At 45.2% G+C, this 21,900-nt stretch overlaps 1 protein-coding gene across 2 annotated transcripts in view; it reads right to left on the bottom strand.

Moving 5' to 3' along the window:
• Positions 1 to 19,911: 19,911 nt before the first annotated feature.
• The window catches only part of ATG16L1 (autophagy related 16 like 1), a 1,009,779-nt gene continuing 1,007,790 nt past the window's right edge, over positions 19,912 to 21,900 (bottom strand). For both annotated transcript variants that reach the window (XM_044070583.1, XM_044070584.1), the window contains one exon: positions 19,912 to 21,353. In XM_044070583.1, the coding sequence (XP_043926518.1) occupies positions 21,260 to 21,353 (94 nt within the window). In that variant the 3' untranslated portion in view covers positions 19,912 to 21,259. The remainder of the gene's footprint in view (positions 21,354 to 21,900) is intronic.

Consider the following 21,900-nt stretch of genomic DNA (forward strand, 5'->3'; position numbering starts at 1 on the left):
CAGAAGCCTAGTCAGTTTTGGACCTCGGAAGCCTGTCCTTTTCTTTTTCTTGTTATAAACTCCGGTAGTTGGCTGTTCCGACGGCATTATATAATTAAATCTTCTGCCAAAGTAATGAAATGCAAAATCGTACAGACACTTAGTGCGTTGGTTAAATCTACCACAAAACTGACAACTAGCAACATCGTGGTCAGGGCCTAGGCAAGGAATACAGTAAGAATGAAAATCCTTATGAGGCATTTGCTTCACACAAGAAATGCAATTAACTTTTTCTGATATCGGTCTGGAGCAAGAAAAAAGTTTCCCCAATGGGGTACTTAGCTTTAATGAAGACTTCGGATCTGAAATTCGAATTTGAAAATCTCAGGAGTCGGCCGACCGGCACTTGCGAACTGCTTTTGCTTCGGGCACCACGCGGCAAAAGAAAATGGCGTCGGCTGCATCTTTTATACCCCTGGCGCACTGATGTCAGGGAGGAGGCGACAGCAATAGACGCCGGACCTAGACTTTGGAACTCAGGCAGACTGCGGGTAGCCTGCCAGCAGGATAACCTAATTGTAATGACTGAACAGTGAAACACTATGAACATCACCCATGACCAAGTAGGACCAGTATGGCAAGTAAAACTATTATGAAACGTGTGTAAAATATATTTTTCTGAGTTTGGCAATAACTGTGGTAAGGAGCTGGTGAAGATGCTGAGAAAGAACAACTGTTTCAGAAAGTGCTACCACATACAATCTAATACGTCAGTAACCATCCTGCAATACTTTTTTTATTCTGCTTTTATCAGGCATGTACAGAGTTTAGATGTCAGGAAGGGCTTAGTAATACAGAACTTGCTCCCTTAGGTCCATTGCTGAATGGACACATGTAAAGAGAAGAGGCATAGGTAAGGTAGACTGCTGATACGGCAGTAGGTCATAAGACTGTAGTGGTATCAGCTGTCTGAGTGGGCAGCCAGCACAGCTATCAGACAGATCAGATGGCCTTGCCTGCCACTGAAGTCCCATGCCTGTCCTGGGTTCATTAGTGGAGTGGCAGTCCTTACCTTGCTTTTTCTGTTTACATGTACCCAATTCAGCGGTATGAGTACATTTACAAACATATGTCTACATGGCAAAACATCTGGGTCTGAATGCTGTACACATGTACAGATATCAGTGTTTTTTAGGACTCAGGTTATGGAAATTATGATTTTTTTCATATTTTGGTAAATAACCTTGCAAGGGAGCATCTCAATTGTGCCAATACCTCATTTTGAAGACAGTATTGACAGTTCCAACATGGTAAAGAACTGTGCCTGTATGTTGTACACATGTGCAGATATCAAAGTTCATTTCAGACTTAGGTTATGGAAATTATGATTTTTTTCATACTTTGGTAACTAACTTTGCAAGGGAGCATATGAATGTGCTAAGTAATACCTCATTTTGAACACAGCATACATCATTCCAACATGGTAAAAGAACTGTGCCTGTATGTTGTACACATGTACATATATCAAAGTTTCAGACTTGGGTTATGGAAATTATGATCTTTTTCATATTTTGGTAAATAACTTTCTGCAGTAGCATTGTCGCCTCACAGTAAGACGCTGTCTGGTTCGATTCTCAGCTAGAGCGTGTTCTGCGTGGAGACATGCATGAATGAGCGTACCTTCGTTGAAGGTTGTGTGTCAGGGCTGGTCACACGGCACGTAAAAATCAACTACCAATCATTAGCGGACCGGAGTTCCGCTGTGGCGACCCCCAACTGGGAAAAGCCGAAAGACGCAACAACTTTGCAAGGAAGCACGCAAGTGTGCCAAGTAATATCTTATTTTGAAGACAGTGTTACTCCTTACAACATGGTAAAAACTGTGCAGTGTACACATGTACAGACATCACAGGTTTAGTCTTGTAGAATTACGAAAATTATACATTTTCAGTACTTATTATGCCCATATCTTTGCAAGGGAGCATGGTGATGACACAAATGATGCATCATTTTGAAGCTGACATTGAGAGACACTTCTACATATGCAGCTTCTGTTAGATGTGATGAGATATTATGCTTCATCAATTATGAGAATACTGCATCAAATGTCTGTGAATATCTCCATAAAGGAGCATCACAAAGTAATGGTTAGGGTATCATTTTAAAGCAGACATTCATATGAATTAAATACAAATTGTATGGGTCTACATGGTACACTGACCAATATATTGTGCTTTGCTTTTCCAAAGAGGTAAAAAATATGCACAATAATGCTCACAATATTTAACAATGACTTTGACGTGCACGATCAACATTTACACTGTTGGAAAGGTCAGTGTCTGCTGAACAACTTTCGCAATTATATTTTTAGTCTAGCTCTTATGGTTAAAGAGTTATGAACATTTGTTTTCTGTATGGTATTAGAAATGGATTTTCTGAAAATGAGCTCAGGCTGCACTGCTGGTCCTATGGTGGAATTAAGCAGGCAGCTTTTTCTGAGCTGCTCCGGAGTGAATGAGTTAATGAAAACAGGCCAACTGCAAATTAAAACCACACACATGCATTGCTGTGATGGGGTTTCTTTGAGGCACCAGAGGGAAAGCCTCTTCTAAATTTACAGTAAAAAATCTCCCAATGAAGGGTTTCCTAGCATCCTCACACATGTACAGAACGTACTGAATAAACCAGTGCCTGAAAGGCAGAAAAACAATCACCCAAGTTTAAGGGAAAGGGCTCCAGGTTGGGGTGGGCATGGGCTCCAGTACTCCTGGACAGGAAGTCAACCTGCACAAGCAGCATGTTTACCCCTGGACACTTCTATAAGGAAGGATAGTCAGTGCTGCCTGGGTGAAAAGGGGGCCCATCAAAACAACCTTTCCCTCTACTTATGGATCAGTCAGTCCACAGAGAAGGAACACTAGAAAAAAATGCAAGAGAGACCTTTTCATTTGAAGGAGAAAGCATTCATTAGACAAGAATATTTGTGTAGTGGTGTTCTAAGGAATTTCACAGCTGTCAGTTACTTTGTGTTGCAAACAGGTTTATCTCAGCTATACCTTACTATTTTACCTTTTGCTAGTTCACAGATAAAATCCACTCATTTGTACCTGCCTTTGCTTAACTGGTCTACTACTAAATTCAGAAAGGACAGGATATAGACTACCATTAAAATAACCTGAGACTGCAGTGCTATCACCTACCCAGTTATAACCAGCCTGCAGAAGTATGAACTAGTCCCCTTCCCAGTTGTTGACTGCAGTACTGTCCCCATGTCACCTGTAAGACACCTTTCTTCCAAACTTAAGTGGGTCTTAAGTGCCTACTCCAAAAACAACATACCTTTCAGATTTGTATATTTCTTTGGGCTACATCCCACTGCTCCTAGACTCTGACATTGTTAGTGTAGACCCCCAAAGGCTAGATCTGAGGCATCCGCTACTAGGGCTTGGTTGGGAGATTCCTTGATGAAGGGAACCCCAGCCTCTGTCTAAACCTGGGTGGACCAAAACCTCAGTTACGATAAATGTAGGTGTTTGATTGTGCTCACTGCTGCAGTCATAACTGATGACATTCTCTGCCATGAAAGCCCATGGCTGACCTGACTACTAGAGAATTTCCTCCTCTTCAAGGTGGCAGATGGCCTGACTGACGTCAAGACATCCAGGTATAAAGGGAGTCAGCCAACATGACTTCAGTACTTACTTTCCCTAACAGCAGGGAATACTAGCAGGTTCCTAAAGTCAAGGGCCTAAAGCCCAGAAACTCCACAGAATAAGCCATTCGAGTCTAATCTAAACAGAGAGGGAACAACCTGGATCTAGAGAGAAAACCCATCCCAACCTAATGGGACAAGAGGGGAAGGGAGGGAGAGAGGGGAAGAATACTGCAACAGTAGCTACACTCAGATGGACTGAGGGGCAGACACTCAGATGGCTGACACTTGGGCTTTGATGCAGGAACTACGTCAGCTCTGTATTTGTGAGCTCACGCAAGAACTTTAGGACAAGAAGAAAGAATAGTTGTGTAAAATCTTACCATAATCATAGATGTCCTTTTCTTCTATGTTGCAGTATTCTAGGTGTAGGATTTCATGCCCCCAGGTGACTCGTACGTTGGCTCCTATACAAAAGCTTCAGCTTGGCTGTTGCAGTGTGCGTGGGACATCACAAGTAGGGCCATAAACCAGGGGTCTTAAATGTGACGTCTACACACACAATCCTCTAAACTTGAAGGCCAGCAAGCAGAGAAGGTGGCCCAGTGGAGGAATGCCAGTTGTTTCCAGGTGTGTGACTTGGGGACCTAATGTAATGTAAGTAGTACAGGTAAGGAATAGGACCTGGGGGGATAGGTAGATGGGAAAGAATACTGCAACATGGAAGAGAAGGACATCTATGGTTATGGTAAGATTTTACACAACTATTCTATGTCCTTCTATTCCTATGTTGCAGTATTCTAGGTGTGAGAGCGTACCACAGCTTATGCAGATGAGAAAGTGGTAGATGAAGAGGGTTCGGCAAGACCCTGCATGACTGCCCTGACAAATCCTGTCCTAGCTCTGGAAACTTAGTCCAGTTTGTAATGCTTTGTGAAAGTGTGGATAGTGGCCCAAGTGGCTGCTTCCAAAATGGATGCTGTGTCTAGGCCCTTCATGAAGGCCCATGAGGTGGCCACAGCTCTATTGGAATGGGTCTTGATTCCCCCTGGGGGTTCCTTTCCATGGTGGGAGCAGCAGAAGCAAATAGCTTACCTGATCCAGCATGCAATGGTTTGCTTGGAGACTGCCTTGCCCAGGACTCTGGGGTGGAAGGAGACAGAGCTGATTAGTCTTCCTGGTGGCTTGGTCTTGTCCAGGTAAAACCTAAGTTGTCTGTGTATGTCCAGAGAGTGCAGTATCCTCTCCCCTTTGTTAGAGGGTGAGGGGAAGAAAGTGGGTAGATGAATGGATTGCTTGAGAGGTCATAATCACCTTAGGCATAAGGGAGGGGTTGGTTTGCAGGGACACCCTGTCTTTGTGGAAGACTGTGTAGGGGGGACAGGCCATTAAGGCCTGCAGTTCTGACTGATATGATGGCCACCAGGAGGACAGTCTTCCATGTGCACATCTGTAAGGAAGAAGGCCCAGCTGGTTCAAAGGGGTGCTGGGTTAATTTCTCTAAGATGTAGTTAATGTCCCAAGGCGGGGGGATACGTTTCCTAGGTAATCTCATGTGCAAGACCCCTTTAAGGAAGAGCTTTATATCGAGCCTGGCAAGCAAGGGGGGGTTCCAGGGGCGGGCGGGCAGGATGACATAGCAGAGAGGTGTACTTTTACAGAATAAGAAAGACCACTCTATCAATTGACACAGGTAGTTTAGAACCAGGGAAACTACAGTGGAACTGGGGTCCCTTCCCTTTTTCAGACATCAGTTTGCAAATCTTTCCTACTCAGCCAGGTAAAATTTTCTGGTGGTAGGTTTCCTTGCCTCCCTTAGGACTGAAAGCATGTCCATTGAATAGTGGTGTCTGAAAGGGATTGAAAGTTGATCACCCACAGAGTCAAAGACAACATCTGTACATTTGGGTGTTGGAGAGTTCCTTTGACTTGTGTCAGTAGGTCCACCTTGTAGGGTAACGAAGCGATTGCCCTTGACTAGTTTGTGAAGTAGGGGGGAACCAGTGCTGCCTTGGCCAGTAGGAAGTCACTAAAAATTTCTGGTTTGTCCCTCTGAATTTTCAGGACGACTTTCTGAATCAGTGGGAATGGGGGGAAGGCATAAAGAAACTTCCCCTGGAAACTGAAAGTGTCCACTCTCCAAGCTAGAGGGGAGTGGGTTTTTGAACAGAAGTTCTGCAGTTGCCTGTTCTGGAGGGGAGGCAAACAGGTCTATTCGTGGAGCACCCCACTGGTGGACTATGTCTAAGACCACCTCCCTGCTCGGCATCCATTCGTGCTGAGGTGAAGAGGTCCTGCTTAAGAAATCTGCTTGGTAGTTGCCCTGTGAGGGGATGTAGGCCGCTTGAACCACTAAGTTGAGACGAGAGGCCATGTCCCATATCAGCAGGGATAATCTGCACAGCTGATAGGCCTTTGTTCCTCCCTGCTTGTCGAGGCACCACATCACCATAGTGTCGTCTGTGACAATCTGGAGCACCCCAGGAACCAGAAGGGGGTGAAGGTCTTCAGGGCTAAGACTGATGTCACTTCCCTGATATTCATGTGTTTGGCCTGAAGAAAGGGATGCCACTTTTCCTGCTCCCCAACCTGAATCTGAGGCATCTGTATGCATTAATTGGGTTGGGGTGGGTGGTTGTAGTGGGAGCCCTGGATTCAGTTGCACTTGCTGGATTCACCAACTGATTTCTGTTTTCAGACAGGGAAGGAGGGGGATGCCCTATTCTAGGGGATGAAGGTGTTGGGACCACATGTTCTTCAGGAACCACTGTAACCTGCGCATGTGCATTCTTGCCAGTGGTAGCATGGGGATGGTCACTGCCATTAAACCCAGGAGACGAAGAAATTGCCTTGCCGTCACCCTTTGGGATAGTAGAGCTTCCTGGAAGTGGGAAGTCAAAGAAAGAACCTTGTCTTGTAGTAGAAAGGCCTTCACTGTGTCTGTTCTGACTCTGCAGCCTAGGAAAAGTTTGTCCTGACTTGGTATCAAAGAGGATTTGGGGAGACTGATGGTGAATCCTAAGTTCTGCAGAAGGGACACAGTGAAATGTACATGCTTCAATAGAGCATCCCTGGACTCTGCCAGTATCAGGATGTCATCCAGATAAGGGTAAATCTGTACACCCCAAATTCTGCAGAAGGCAATGGCTAGAGCCAGACACTTTGTAAAGACTTGGGGGGGGGGGTGTCATGGATAAAGCAAAGGGCAAGGCAGTAAATTGGAAATGAAACGCAGGAATTGTCTGTGGGAATTCCTGATGGGTATGTGCAGGTAGGCCTCCTTTAGGTCCAGGGTGGTCATGAGAGCCTTGGCTGGAATGAGGGGCAGCAGAGTGGGAAGAGAAAGCATGTTGAAAGATGGTACCTGAAGATGGAGGTTTAGGAAGGGCAGGTCTAAGGTGGGTCTCCAGGGGCAGTCTTTTTTTGGGGACCAGGAAGAGGCGGGAGTAAAACCCTTTCCCTTCCTGTCCTGGAGGGACAGGATCTATGGTGCTTAGTTTTAAAAGGTCTGCCAGAACTTGTGGCATGAGATAGGCCTGTTTTTTGGGGAAGAGAGGAATGCCTCTTCTGGGTGGTTTCTCTTTCCAGGATAGGAAGTACCCTTTTTGAATAAAAGACCCATTGGTCTGTAGTGATGGATTGCCAAAGGGGAGGACAGTGGGGAAGGTGGGCAAGGCAGTTACGCATTATTGGGACCTCCTCTGTCCTGAAAGGGCTGTCTGGGTTGATGAGGTGGAACAGAGGATCTGGAGTGGATGGGTCTTCTAGCCTCTCTCCTGGACCTGGAAGAGGAGTACATCTCACAAAGATGGCCTTAGCAGGGTAGCTTCTATAATACTTGGGGATGGGCAACACCAGCCGGGGCTTGACATCTTGGGAGTTTTTGTTTTTTTCTTGTAGATTTTTTAAAAAGGTCAGCAGATTGTTTGCCAAAAAGCACATTGTAGTCAAGAGGGGCATCCCAAAATCTTAGGGAGGTTCTGTAGTCTTAGCCATGAGTACCTCCTGAGGAGTGAAGCAGATGCTGCAGACCTGGCGGATGCTTCTGCAGCATCATAGCTACATCTGAGTCAGGGGCTTTGAACATGCTGAAGGCATCCAAGAAAACAGGAGGAACTGCTGGAGGGGAGGGTGATTCCACTTGCAGCAGCTCAAAGTACCTTTTTTGGGTGTCTTTCACTTGGTACATATCCCATTTATAGTAATCCATCTTGGTAATGGTCTCACCAAAAGTAATGTCCTCGGGGTGCGAATCCCCTTCCACAGATTCCTCAATTATATTTCTGGGGGGAGGTAATCTGGGAAACATAAGAAATGGATTCTTCTGAGGATGAGAAGGAAGAATTATGTTCTTCTCTGACTTGAGGGGTTGTGGATGGAAAGGAAGCAGCAGAGGCAGGCCTATGGCTCAGAAGAGGCAGGGTGGTGGTGGCTGAGGCGGAAGGCCCGAGTTCCATAAAGGTCTGCATGAGAGAAGAGGTGAACACCTGCCAATCCAATGCGACTTCTGAAGAGGTGGAGGTATGTTTAGTTTTTTGCTTCTTTTTGGCCGGGGAGGAAGTAGAGAGGCCTAGTTTTGGACAGTAACAAACCCAAAGTCTGGATCCCTGCCAGAGGTACCATCGAAACTGGTTCTCCCTCGACATAGATGGTCGATGTCTGGATAAGCTCTGTGGAAATGACAGTAGTTGGCTGCAAAACACCTTCCACGAGGGACGTCACTGCAGTTGACGTATACTCAGTGTGCCTCAACCCCTGGTGCATCGGGAAGCGGAGCAGGAGGAGAAGGCCAAGGAACCTTGGCCTTCTTGCGCGTGGGTTCAGGTGCTGCCTCCTATGTAGGACCCATCTTAAGGGCTAACCGCTTAAGATGCTGGTTCTCCAGGTAGAGGTTTAACACGGCTAGATGCCTGCACAAGGTCTTGGGCACAAATGATTGACAAATTGCACAGGAGGAGTGATAGTGTTCATGGCCTAGGCAAAAAACACACCCATCATGGGCGCCTTTATGGGGTACTGGTGCCCATACTGGCACTTTCCCCGTTTCCCAGACATCATCTAAAGGCTACAACAACCAAGTGTTAGCAAGAACAATTGTCAAAAATAAGAATCAGAAACCCAACAGGTTGCTTATCTTAGGATGCGACATCTGTGGAGAAGCGATTGTACGATGTGAACGTCTGTGGCTGAAAAGTTCTGAGGATTGTGAGTGCAGATGTTATATTTAACGGCTCTGGTTTATGGCCCTACATGTGACGTCCCATGCACACTGCAACAGTCAAGCTGAAGCTTTTGTATGAATCACCTGAGGGCATGAAATCCCACATCTAGTATACTGCAACATAGGAAATAGAAGGACATCATCTGATTTAATGAGGTTCTGATTATTTTTGACACCAAAAGGAAAATCTCTTCCATTTGGCTAGGTAGGACTTTTTGGGTGGTGGGTCTCTGCTTCCCAAAGTACGTTCTCTGAAAACTGTGCTTGAAAAGGATGAGAACTCTAGCATCCATAGGCTTAGGTTTAGGGATGACCGGTTCAGATGCACTGACCTCCCGCTCTGCTGTGCAAGGAGAAACATTGTGTGGTAGTTTGCTGTGACTGCCCCTGGCTCAGAAATGGATAACCAATGCTACCTTGGCCAAAAGGGAGTTGGCAATAAGACTAGTTTTTCTGCACCTTTCGTAATATTTTCAGAATTAATGGGGGTTGAGGGAAAGCATAAAGAAACTTCCCTGTCCACTGAAAGGAGAATGCATCCGTTTTACAGGCTGATGGGCTAGGATTTATTGTGGAAAACAAGGGAAGTTGCCTCTTGCTCTTGGAGGCAAATAAATGCGAGGTTCCCCATCTGTGAAGAATATCACAAAAAGACATGTTTGGGATCCATTTGTGAAGGTCCTTGATGGACCTGCTTAGTGAGTCTGTGAGAATGTTCTCATTTGATGGGATGAGCATTCTCTTGTTCCCCTCTCCTCTATTTAGACTGCAAAGACTTTGGCACAGAGGACTGACAAATGGAGCAAGCCTTGTAGTAGTGTTCCACACCAAGACAGAAAAGACACTGGGTACTGAATCTTCATATGGAATTTGCCTACTGCACTCACACCTACCCCTCCTAGCAGACAATTAACACAGACATAGCAGAACAATGTATACAAGAAACATTCCTCCCAACAGAACACTTACGTTTTTCTTAAGTAGCTACGATACTAACCACCATGCGAAGATCAGTCCAATGGGTGTGAGACCTGCATTCGGGCTGGTGGCAAGATAGTCTGAGGATCTACTCTATGTATAACATCTCCCATGCTTGCGAGACATCACACATCGGATGTACAACCCAAGAAGGTTAAGCTTTGGCACCCTGGCTGGACATCAGCTGTGAAAACTCGTTTGGAATACAAAGTAAATGCAGTGTCTAGATTAGAGAAACTTTAGTGACTACTTTAGGCATAAAGGAGGGGTTTTATTCACAGGGAAACTCTAGCCATGAAAAACCTGAGAAAGTTCCCTACCTGACCACCAGGGGTTCAAATTCTTTTGAAGTGACAGACACCAAAACTCAAGTTTTCACATAGCATATCTGATGACAGAGGTGCCAGCAAGCTCAAATGAAAGCAAAGTATTTGAAGCACAAAATTTAGGTCCCAGGATGGCACAGGGGACCTCCTAGAATGAAGTGGATGATGCCCTTAAATTGTTTCAGTAAGTTGTGAAGAAAGGGACTGTGGAAACTGGCAGGCAGATATGGTTGAGGCATGAATCTTATCAAAAGAATACGAGTCCTTTGGAGAAAAAGCTCTGCCAGGTAAGAACGGTCAAGAGGGATGGTTGCTGCCCCTTGGACTGGCACCATGTAGGATTCCTGGTGCTGGGTAATCACCTCTCAGGATGAAAGTATCCTTGTTAAAGAGCTGGATGAAGAGAATGACTATTGTATCTATCCTGCAAGGCAGAGAATAGTCAGGTAGGGAGGATGGTGATACCTTTTTTTTTTTTTTAAGTACATGCACTTCCAGCGGGAGCAGCAACGGTTACTTGGCCATACTGAGTAGCATGCAGAACCAGGACTACCTGGACCAGAATGGTGATACAGACCTGTCCAAGGGTCTGTGGTTTGGGGACCTTGAGCAAAACTTTTTGTCTGAAGCACAAAGGTTTACAGCGACACATACCAGTTGTCTGAGTTTTCTAAAGATAGCCTTCTTCAGTATTCATTTATGAGGGTCAAACACTGACCTGCTTAAGCAGTACGCTAGGCTGCTGTCTGTTCCCAGGAGGTATTAAGCAGGGAGGGTGTATAGTCCCATCCACTGTGCTGTCTCCCAAAGTTGACTGCCCAATTTACACATGGGGTAGAGAGGCGAGTAACCCTGCTTGAAGTGATACCATATCAATGAGTTGTCTTTACTAACAGAATGCCTGGAGTCCATTTTTGTTTGAAAGCTACAAGGCTTCTGTAAACTGCCATCATTTCCTTTAAATTGATACAGCTTTCTGGAGGAGCTGTCCACGTGTGTGTGCTCCCACAAGCCAGCTCTGAAGAATCTGTGGTGATCTGCTGTTCCAGATGTAGGGTGAAGGGGCCTCCTATGTTTGTCTGCAGGCATTTATCCACAACAGTTCTTTTTTGAAAGAGGAAGCGTTATTCTGAAATTCAAATGGGGTGTTGGTGCTGCTGCCCTGCACTTTTCAGATACCACTTTTTTCCTCATATGCAACTTTGCTTAAGTACCAAAGGTGCAGGAGGCCACATGCCCCACTGTTCCGAAGAGCACAACGGCTGTGAAAGACTCCTGAAATCAACTTTTCAAAATAATGCATCATGGAGAGGCTGGTCTGCTGGGGAAAAAATCCATCTTTTGCTGGTATCCAACAAAGCCCCTAGGAACACTAGGCTGCTGGAGAGTAGGACTGTGAAAGAATAGTTGCGTAAAATCTTATCATAGCCATAGATGTTCTTCTCTTACATGTTGCAGTATTTTTACTGTGGGATTCTCCTCAGGCAACCCAAATGTTGGCTCCTATACAAAAGCTTAAGCCTGGTTGCTGTATGGGATGTCAAAATGCAGGACCCTAAACCAGGAGCCTTAAATGTGACATCTGCACGCACAGGCCTCAGAACTTCCCAGTTGGACAGCGGACTAGGTAGAGTCAAATGATGTCCTCCAGACAGGTGAAATGCCAAAGACTGCCCAGTGTGACCATAGTCTAGGATGCGCCTTAGGGTGCCCCATAGACAGGCGAAAGGAATGCAGGGGGATGGTGGGAGGGAAGGAATATTGCAACATGGAAGAGAAGGAGATCTATGGTTATGGTAAGATTTTACACAAACTATTCTATGTCCTTCTATTCCCATGTCGCAGTATTCTTACTGTGGGAGAGTACCACAGCTTAGGAAAGGTGAAGGGTGGAGGTAGAGGTAGCTGATTCCAGAAATCCCTGCAGGATTGCCCTAGCAAAACCTACTCTGGCTCTGGATACATAATCCAACTTGTAGTGTCTGGCAAATATGTGCATAGTAGACCAGGTGGCTGCCTCTAGGATGGAGGCGGTGTCTAGGTGCCTGAAGAAGGCCTTGGAGGATGTTACAGCCCAGCAGAGTGCGCTCTTACTCCCTGAAGTAAATCCTTGCCATGGTAGGAGTAGCAGAAGCAAATAGTTTTCCTGATCCAACAGGATATAGTTTGTAGACAGTCTTGCCCAGGGCCCTGAGGTGAAAGAATACAAAGAGCTGATTAGATTGTCTAACGGTCTTAGTTTTGTCCAAGTAAACCCTTAATTGCTGCGAACATCCAAAGAATGGAGAATTTGCTCACTGTCATTGGTAGAGAAGGAAAGAAGGTGGGCAGGTGAATGAGATAATTTAACGATAGCTCGACCAGTTTTGGGCATGAAGGAAGGGTTGGTGCGGAGGGTTATCTTATCTTTGTGGAAGATAGTGTAGGGGGCATTCCATGAGAGCTTGTAACTGATGCCCTTCTGGCTGAAGGGAGAGCTACCAGCAGGATTGTTTTCCATGTACACATTTGTAGTGATGCAGAACTAGCTGGCTCAAATGGGGCCAGTGTGGGTTTTTCCAGGATAAAGTTTAGGCCAGTCTTGATAAGCTCACATACATATGCTACGGCAAAAGGTACATCCAACTAGAAAGAGATCTGTATATGCCTTTGGAGACACCATTTAGAGAATCTTTCCCATTTTAGACTGTAGTATCTCCTTGTGTTAAGTTTTCTGGCCTCCATCAGGACAGAAAGCACGTCCTCAGAGCAGTGGTGTCTGAAGGGTATTAAAAGTTTATCACCCAGAGTGTTAGACACAGCATCTCCAGATGAGGGTGGATGAGAATTCCCCTACTGCTGTGTGAGTAGGTCCACCTTGTGGGGTAACTTGTGGTGATCGCCCTAGGCGAGGGATAGTAGAAGGGGGAACCAATGCTGCCTTGGCCAATAGGGAATCACCAGCAAGATTTTTGGATTGCCCCTCCTGATTTTCAGGAGGCCTTTTTGAATGAGGAAAGGCATACAGAAATAGTCTCTTCCATGAGATGAACGCATTCACTCTCCAGGCTAGAGGGAAGTGGTCCTTCGTACAAAATTCTCAGTTGTCTCTTCTAGTGGGAGGCAAATAAGTCTATGAGGTGTGACCCACTGGTGGACAATGTCTAGAAAAACTTCTCTGTGCAACATCCACTCTTGATGCAGAGAGAGAATGATCTGCTGAGGGCATCTGCTTGATGGCTGTCCTGGGATGGGATGTAGACTGCCTGCAGAGGTAAGTTGTTTTGTGAGGCTAGGTCCAAAACCTGCATTGCTAGCATGCAGAGGAGGTAAAACTTGGTCCCAGTTTGTTGATGTACCACATGACTGTGGTGTCTGAAGATTTGAAGGGGACCTGGCTGTAGAAGGGGGAGGAAGGCTTTTAGGGCTAGATGAGCAGCAGTCATCGCCCTTACACTGATGTTTTTTCAGGAGGTGTGCATGCCAGTGTTCTTGCACCTTGAGGCCCTTCATAGTAGCCCCCCAGCCCAGATCCAAGGCATCTGCGTGCATATGTTGAATTGGTGTAGGTGGTAGTAAGGGAAGGCTTGCGTTCATTTTAACCTGTTGAATCCACCACTGTAGGTCCAACTTGAGGCAGGGTAGGAAGGGGATCTGGAAGTCTTGAGGGTGGCTGTGTTGGGACCATACATTCTTTAGATACCACTGTAGCTTACTCATGTGCATCCTGGCTAGTGGAAGCATGGCAACAGTGGCTGCCACAAGACTCAGAAGTCTCATGAACTGTCTTGCTGACAGTTGGCGGGTCCAGATAAGATCCTGGAAGTGGCCCGTTAGAAAGCACCTTGTCTGGAGGGAGGAATGCCTTCATCAGGTCTGTTCGGATCCTGCATATCAGGAAGATTTTGTCCTGCTCTGGTGCAAGGAAGATTTGGGGTGGTTGAGAGTAAATCCCAACCCCTGTAGGAGAGACATGGAAAACTGCACATTTTTTTAGGGTGCTTTCTTTCTCTGCCAGAATGAGTATATCATCAAAGTAGGGATAGATCTGAATGCCCTTGGTCCTGCAGTAGGGCTATGGTGGGAGCTAGGCATTTGGTGAAGATCTAGGGTGCAGTGGACAAACCAAAGGGCAAGGCAGTAAATTGAAAGTGAGAACAGGGCCCAGCAAAACATAAGCACTTTCTGTGAGTAGGCTATATAGGATATGGAGGTAGGCTCCTTTAAGTCTAGAGTGGCCAAAAATGCTTGGGGTGGCAGTAGTGGAAGGAGGATCTGAAGGGATAGGATTCTGAAGGAAAGGACTTTTAGGAAGAGGTTTAGAAAGGACAAGTCCAGGATTGCCCTCCATGGTCCATCCTTTTTCGGTACCACGAATAGTCTTGGGAAACCTTTTCCTTCTTGTCCTGAGGAAACAGGTTCTATTGTTCCATGAGCCAGTAGATCCTGTATAATGTGAGGGATAATGTGAAGTTTTTTCTGGTGGTGGGGGGGATGCCTGTGGTGTGGGCTTTTCGTTCCAAGACAGAAAATATCCCCTTTGTACTACTGCCAGGACCCAGCGGTCTGAGGTGATAGTTCTCCACAGGGGCAGGCAGTGGGGGAGATGGGCAAGGCAGTCACACATTGTTGGTACCATTTCTGTCCTGAAAGGGTTGCCTGTGGGTAGACTGAGAAGATGCAGGCATGGGAGAGGTTTGCCTTCTGTTACCGTTATTATGCCTGGATGAAGAAGGGGTAGCAGTGGAAGGGGTTCTGCGGACATAGGAAATCTTGGCTGGATAACTGCTGTAGTATTTTGGTATAGGAGACACTAAGAGGTGCTTGCTCTTCTTCTGAAGGTTCTTAAAACAGTTCAGACTGTTTGCCAAACATGAGGTTGTGATCTAGTGGAGCATCTACAATTTCAGATTTAAAATCTTCAAGCAATGGTTGCATCCAGAGCCATATCAGTGAAGCACAGAGGCCTCTGCTGTATCACAACTGCATCTAATGGAGTGTCTGGCTACTTGGGATGCCAAGGTCAGCTTTCACATTGCTTCTATCTTAAAGTGAGAGTCAGGCAGTGAGGATAGAAGTGTAGATGCTTGGGATAAAAACTCAAGGGCATACTTTATCATATGGGTTTGGTAATTAATGGCTCTGAAGGCTAGGGTGGAAGAGGTATAAACCTTCTTAACTAGCCTGTCCATGTTCTTGCTATTCTTGTCAGTAGACAGGAGAGATTGGGATGGGATCAGCCTTGACTGCACAGCTATGACTGCAGGGTATGCACCAAGGAGGGTTTCACCAGAAATTTGTAGTCATCAGGCACCTTATAGAAACGATCAGATCTCGTAGGAGCAGGTGGTTGATAGTCTGGATTTTTAGATGTAGAAGCAAATGTGTCTAGGCATGCAGAAATAACTGGGGGGTGGCAGATGGAGAGGGAGATGCAACTTACAGCAGCTCAAAGTATCTTTTTTAAGTTTCACTCATTTGGGAAATATCCCATTTCAAATATTCTTTAATTTTAGTAATGGTCTCTCCAAAAGTGATAACGTCTGGAGTGTCCCCTTCGATGGATTCCTCATCTGGGGAATAGTATTCCAGAGGAGAGGCTATTTGACATGAGTAACGGACTCATCTGATGAAAAACTTTTCTCCTCTTCCTGAGGAGTGGGGGGGAGAACAGAGGTATCTGAAGCAGGCCTAGGTCTAAGCACTGGGATAGTGGAGGGCGAGGAGGCTGAGGGCCTAAGGGCCATGAAGGCCTGCATCGAGACTTAGTAAATGACTTTCAGTCAGGGATTCCTTCCGAAGAGGAAGAAAAAGGTTTTTTTTTTTTGCTTTAGGAGAAGGCCTAGTTACAGGGGCCCTGAGCTAAAGGAGAGGATTCGGATTCCTGCATCCCGGGCGGCCGTCCGGTGGAGCCTAGTTCCCCCTTGACTTCGGTATAAACAGACATCTGAGTAACCTCCACAGACATTCTGGCCGGTACTTCAGAAGCGGCTTCAAGGGGAGCCGACAAAGTAGACTGCTCTAGCGGGCGTCCCTCAACCCCTAAAATCAGCAGCTGGCAGGGGCATCCGACGATGGAGGGGCGGCGGTAGTAGGCTGTGTAAGTTTGGCCTTTTTTGTGGTGGCAGACTTGGGATCCATCCTAAGCGCTAGCTTTTTAAGTTTCTGGTTTTTCAAGTATAGATTAAGAGTGGCTGGATGGCTTTTAAGCGTTTTTGGGACAAAGAATTGGCAAATGGCACAGGACATATGGCAGTGTTCCCGGACTACACAGAATAAGCAACAGTCATGGGCGTCCTTATGTGGAATTTGACATCTGCATCGCCATTTACCCTTTTTAGCAGACATCAGCTATGAAGAAAACAGCTAACCAAGCTCGAGCTATAATAAATTTGAAGCATTCCCCAACTAGTACTTAGCTCAAGACATCTTGATAGTAGAGGAGCAATGTGATCGATCTGACGTTAGACTACTGCAGAAAAGTTCTGAGGTCTGTGCGTGCAGACGTCACACTTAAGGCTACTGGTTTATGGCCCATGGCCCTGCATGCGACGTCCCCCGCACCAACAGCAACCAGGCTTAAGCATTTGTATAGGAGCAGACATTCGGGTCACCTGAGGCAGAAAATCTCACAGTAAGAATACTGCAACATGGGAATAAAAAGACATCCCAAATCCTGAGAGGCATGCTATGGTCATTTGCAGACAGGTACAGTTTCCACTGTGCTTGCTTGTATGAGCAGTCATCCAAACAGGGGTGGATCTGCACACCGTTGGTCCTGTGAAAGGCAATTACTAAAGCCAAATACTTGAGTAGGGGCAGCAAACAAGAAATAATGCACAGAACTGGGAAGCAAAAGTATCTCCTGTGCTCCTCTGCTATGGGAATGTGAAAGTAGGAATATTAAGACCAACTACAAATGTTCCCTGACAGGACGATGGGAAGAAGCTTCTACAAAGTTAGCATTTTGAATTTGGGGACCATCAGGAACTTTAGATGCATAGATTAGTACTAGACTAGCTGCCCTTTTGGGCCATTTGAAGCCTAGCCAGTTACCCCATGTGAGTATCAAACCCTGCACCTTGCCTCTTTACGGTAAACACCTTAACCATTATGTCATCCTTCCACCCTTTAGTTTTTCCTTTCTTACTTTCTTGGGGGGCCTACCGTGTTTGGTGGGACCTAGTCTACTGATCCTTTGGCCAAGAAATCAGTAATTTGAGCCTGTGCTTCCACAACCTGCCCTTTTGGGATGGGAGGGATTGACACAGAGGCAAACTGCATTTTGTATCTGGTTCTGATGATTTCTAGAACTCATCGTCCTTGGTGATAGTTTGTCATTGATGCAGAAAAGGGAATCTGCCCCCCCCCCCTCAGCTTTGCAGGGGAACTGGAGTGGAATTTGATTGGAGGGGAGAGGGAGGTGCTTATGTGAGCAATAGCTTCTCCCTACCGGGTTCCCTGGGGTTGGGGCCCAGTAGACCTTGCTCTATGGTCTGCTTGCCACCTTTTTTGATGGCCAGCGCTTCTATTTTTCCTGCTTTTGGCAAGTGATGGGGGGGGGGGGCAGGAAAGGACCACAGTTTAGTAGGGTAGCTTCTATTGCACCTAGTAGGCAGAAAGTCCTTAACAGTTTGCAGGGTCTTCGCCTTTCCCTCCAGTCTAAATCAGCTTTGGGTCCATACAGAAAATCCTTGTGCAAGGGGGCAGCAAAGATCCTAGCTTCGACATTATCAGGGGAAGACTGCTCTAAGTCAAGCATGTGTCTACCTGAACCAGAGGCAAAGGTCCTGCTTGATACTTCCAGGGCATTAAAGCCAGTGTAGTGTGTGTTTAACAACCTAGGAACTAGTGTTGCAAAGTTTTAACTCCTATTTCTGTACAGATTTTCCTGGATTCCCCTCTGTTTTCTGTTTAATTTGGTCCAGGAGGGAGTCCTCGAATTTAAACATATGAAAATCAGTCGTTTAAAGCTCTCATGACCAGAGTAGCAAAAGTAAAAACTTTTAAACCAAATCTCACAAGAGTTGTATTCTCGTCATTGGACAAAAGAATTTTTGAGGTGCTGTCTTTGGTTGCCTTTGACACTGAGGAGACCACCTTGACTGGGTTTCTAAAAAATATATTTTGTGGTAATCCAGGATCCTGTAAAAATGGTCAGGTTTCCTAGTTATAAGACACTGGTAGTTAGTCTACAGGAATGTGTCTTGAATAACATCAATTCACTACCTCCAAGGCTGGAGGGAAAGACAAATGTTTATGCTCAGGAAGGCAGAGAAGCTCAGGCTCTGTTGGACTGAGGATGATCTGGACCCTCACACATGAAAGATTCTCTCACTTTGTATAAGGTCTCTCCGAAAGAAAAATCCTCAGGTGGTGAAGCTAATGCATGTCATCTGACTCAGAGTTGGCATATGACTCTACAGATAACTGGTCCACATTACGCCAGCTCATTTTCAAAGTCATAAGAATCAGAGGACAGTAGAGGTGAAAGACCTCTCTATTTGCAGGAGAGATTCCTTGATCAGAGGTCTTGCCAGGGCTCACCTGCCCATATCAAGAAATTCAGATCTGCAGTTAACCTAACAAGGTCCTGTGGAAAAGCCTGGGTGGACACACAAGGGACTTGAAGCTCCTTTCTCAGGCAAGCCTACAGCAGTCTTATGTCTGGCCTTGGGCCTGTCCCAAGTGTCACTGGTAGGGACCACTGTAAATTGCAGCCAGGCAGCCATGGCCTGCACCTGGTTCTGTTTGACATCTCCTCTCTGTTGCAGCATATTCTGCCATCCCCTTCTAATTCTCTCAAATGGGAGTCTGAGGGCAACACCTGCCTTTGGCTCTGAACCTAGACAGCAAACAGGCCAATGGCATGTTAGCCTCCACAGGGGTCTCAAGAGACCTAAGCTGCACACTTGGTTTGAAGGGGCTTGTCAAGGCACCGCTCTGATAATCTCAAGCCAAGGTGGACTGTATGACAAAATGCTTTTATCTGGCTTCTAATGACTTCCGTGTGCTTCTTTCTTCTGTAGGGATATCACCAGCAAAAACAGTGGATGTGATGATGTGCAGGGGGGCCACTGACACTTATTTTCCTTTTCTAAATACTTCAGGAGGGACTCAGCCCTACATTTAATAGTCCTGCAGTTAAATAAATATACCTGGGATTAGTTGGACATATCCAGCTCCTGGTCCAGGCAAAATAAGAAAAAAGTGGATATTCCAGTGAGGGGATTTATTTTCCATACTCTACACAAACATTAGCCTTAACAAACAGAAATCAAAAAGGCACAAAAAATTAAGCTCCACGATATGGTACTTAGTTTTAGATGCTCAATCTCTGGCTTCAGAACAGCTGACATACTGGACTGCAGGCTATCAGGTTCACGGGGGGGGGGGGGATTAAATATTTAATATTTGGGAAAGCCAAACCCTGTACCTTGTTTACATTAAAGGAAGCAACCTAACCATACCCCCCCCCCCAAGATGAACATCTAATCGAGTCTAGCTACAGGCAATCTCCAACCATGTGGATTAGTGCAGCAACTGCAACCACTATGAAAATAGCAGATTACACTTATGTACACAATTGAGCAACAGTAACAAAACTTACCAGTTACAGTACCCACTTGATGTGCACCATGATAAACAGTTTCTGTGCACATAACTGAGGCATATCCAAAGATTTCAGTGTACCAGTTCTGAACACAACGAAAGACCAAAAAGTGCACTCTTCCTATACTCCAAACTTTTAAAATCAAAACTATTCACTCTAAAGATGAAATCCAGCTAATGTAACTGTATTCCCAATCAGTTCAAAAATAGTCTGTACACATGAACTTTCAGCAGAATGTGGTTTACAAGGTTAACTCAGGGTTATCTTTATGTATTATCCCCATATAAACAGAATAAAGTGCATGAGAAAAGTGAGGAGTGTTAACCAGCATATCATGGCACACAGATGATTTGGTACTGTATAAACTAAATTCATTCCATACTAAAACTGAAAAATCAAACTGCAGGAAAATTATATGGCCAATGGTACTGCTGAAACCAACTTCCTGGGACCATGTACAGCAGCCATCTGTAGATGGTTAGCCAGACCGATTGTCCTGAGATTGTGAGTGGCTTCAGTAACAATGCAAATAAACTTACTTCTCAATCAGAAAAATGGACAAAGACAGTACAATTCACATGCAAGGGAGTTGAGCACCTGCTCAAACCAGGAAGGTACTGCACAAAATTTACTGTTGATTATATACTATGATTATTTCTGGTTATAACACATGAATATGTATGTATCTTTTATTTTAGAGTAGTGGGCGAACATGCTGTACTGTTTAGAACTTATTGTGCCCAAAGACTAAATGTAGTTAAGGGGTGGAGGCCAGTCTGGGCAGGTCATGAAACAGTGCTGAAATGGGGGGGGCATTTATTTCCTTCATAAGACCATAAAACACAATCATCTGTGCTACTCCGAATTAAAAACTATACATATGTACACTTGCGTATATAAATATATACAAACATTTTAGCAGTCTTTGCAAAGCAGCAAGCAGATTATACTTGTCGGTAGTGAGTGCTGTGCTTGCCCACAGCAATGCAATTATAGGCAAGGTCTGGTTACCACTCTTACTGAGGTACTCACACCAAGTACCAGAAACCACAGAAAATAAGAGCATCCAATATGTGGGTATCAAACACTCCTACTTCTTAAACAATTCATTTAACAGAATCTTAATGTCCTACAAAACCGCACTAAACACAGACCCGTGATGGGCAAAGGCACTATGTACCAGCAATGGCAATGCCCATAGCAAAGTTCTGTGTTCAGCAGACTTTTGATTTGTGATGGCATTTCTTTCATTGATATGCAACCTGATTAAAATGTTCAGAGACGGCTCTGCACCACACAACTTCACTATTCAGGTAAAGGCATAGCAGTCTTCCTTTCATCATTTACAGTTCAATCACACTAGTTCGGTCAGGACTCCTCATTACGTACTGATCCAATAAGCACATGAAATAAATTCCTCCTAATGTAGTTTCCCAGTCAAAATATGGACCAAAGGTGAGCCTTCTGTCCCTTTACAACCAGCACAAGCACTGAAGTTTCATCTTCCTAAATCAAAGATCAGTCCATACTACTGCTTTGCTTCCCCTATCCACGCTAACCACAAAAGTGCCAGAGGGTGACCATGCCACAGCATTTACTGAAGAGCTAAAAAACAAACAAAAAAAACAAAACAAATTATCAGTCTTCATGCAAAATTGAGATTTTACACCATTTACCCAAAATAAGTGTCAGCTACATCAACTTACCTGCCAATAAAATCTCAAAATTAATAAACTACACAAAAGGAAAAGAGTTACAGGGTTTGCACATCTTTTGTCCCAAACAAGTTTGCTGCATCAAATTATTCAGTGGTGGAACAAAACTAAAAGCATGCATACAAGAGAAATTAAACAAACCACTTGGCTTTCAAAAAATATCTAATCAAAATCTAGACTAAATAAAACATCAGACCTACCTACTTTTATCTTCCACATTTGACTATGAATCAAGCTTAATCTCACATGCTGTGAGCAATGTCAGGGTGTTCTTCAAATGAATGACAACAAGAGTCAAACTGCAAATGTAACACATTACCAATGAAATGATCAGCCTCCTGCATGAACTAGGGAAAGTAGTTGCAGAGTGTACCAGGGCAGGTGAAAGCACACTCCAAAAGAGCAACTGACGTCATTACGGCCCTCCTTAACGGAGT

The sequence above is a fragment of the Protopterus annectens genome, chromosome 4.part1 (assembly GCF_019279795.1).
Source record: "Protopterus annectens isolate FY-2018-M chromosome 4.part1, PAN1.0, whole genome shotgun sequence".
Classification (NCBI taxonomy): Eukaryota; Metazoa; Chordata; order Ceratodontiformes; family Protopteridae; genus Protopterus; species Protopterus annectens.